At 45.8% G+C, this 1368-nt stretch overlaps 1 protein-coding gene across 1 annotated transcript in view; it reads left to right on the forward strand.

The window, feature by feature from the left end:
- The window catches only part of LOC105826872 (zinc finger protein 37 homolog), a 67367-nt gene that overhangs the window by 30036 nt on the left and 35963 nt on the right, over nt 1-1368 (forward strand). Inside the window, 2 exon segments of the mRNA XM_012664884.1 lie at nt 25-126; nt 643-841. Of these exon segments, the coding sequence (XP_012520338.1) occupies nt 25-126; nt 643-841 (301 nt within the window).

Consider the following 1368-nt stretch of genomic DNA (forward strand, 5'->3'; position numbering starts at 1 on the left):
ACTGATCAGCCCCCTTTCAAACAGATTTCCTGTATTGATGGAGACTCAGATGAGGAGGTGAAAACATTTGAAGAAAAAGGCAAGACACTCTCTGCCAATTTCAGTAAGAACCACGCCTGGGGCAAGGTAAGGCTTTGGGCTGTTCACATGGAGGCTGGAAGGAGGGGTGGAGTAAGGGATACTGAGTGTATCTTTGGTAGGGTTTCATTTTGAGTTTGGGGATTAGCAATGGCTTATCGCCCTCAGGGGGTTTTGAGAATGTGTCAATGATCCCATGGAAGAGAATTCTTCCTATTCACTCATTTTTTTTGAGACAGAGTCTCACTTTGTTGCCTAGGCTAGAGTGCCATGGCATCAGCCTAGCTCACAGCAACCCCACTCCTGGGCTCAAGCGATCCTCCTGCCTCAACCTCCTGAGTAGCTGGGACTACAGGCATGCACCACCATGCCCGGCAAGTTTTTTCTACATATTTTTAGTTGTTCAGCTAATTTCTTTCTATTTTTAGTATAGATGGGGTCTCACTCGTGCTCAGGCGGGTCTTGAACTCCTGAACTCAAACAATCCACCTGCCTCAGCCTCCCGGAGTGCTAGGATTACAGGCATCAGACACCACACCCAGCCCCTGGAATCTTCCTATTCAGCCTCTTGACACTGGCTTAACAGCCTCAGTTAAGAGAATGACTCACAAATATGGGTCAGAGGGAGACTATGGTGCTTTTTGCCAAGGGAGAGATGAGTCACTTAAACTCTCTTTTACACTAGAATCAGAGCCCAAGCCAAATGAGGAGGAGAATTCCAAGGAAACTAAGCCCAAAGCCAGAAACATCATTGCTAGATCAGGTAAGATTTGATGCTTTCCAGGTGAGAAGGGACAGGGAACGAGTTAACACAGTCTCCCCTGGGAAGGAAACTGGAAGCCTCTCCAATCCTGGACTCAGGAGAATAAATAAGAATCAAGTTTTGGTGAAAACCTCAGCTCCTGTGTGTCCAGGATGGACTAAGGCTTCTAAGGTGTTCAGGTGGAGGCACTCACTCAAATTCTCATTTTATCCACAGAATCAGAGGCCAATTCAGGTGGGAGGAAATCCAGGAAGAAAAAAATGAGTTCCAAGGACAGCTGCCATGATAGAACAGGTAGGATTTTCTTGGTTTTTTTTTTTGGTTTTTTTTTTTGGCCCCAAAAGGCAGACAATCAGGTAACTTATAGAGGGTTTGGCCAGGAAGGGGTTTTTTCAGTGGCTAAAATGATTTTAGAGATCTTGGCATTCCGAAAACTTTTGGGAACCAAGAGGTTTTCAACCTTGCTTTATTGTAAAGGTTGAGGGTGTCATGGAAAAGGAGAAAAGTGGGGTTCCCCTGAAGGGGCA

This window comes from Propithecus coquereli, unplaced genomic scaffold, assembly GCF_000956105.1.
Source record: "Propithecus coquereli isolate 6110/MARCELLA unplaced genomic scaffold, Pcoq_1.0 Scaffold930, whole genome shotgun sequence".
Classification (NCBI taxonomy): Eukaryota; Metazoa; Chordata; class Mammalia; order Primates; family Indriidae; genus Propithecus; species Propithecus coquereli.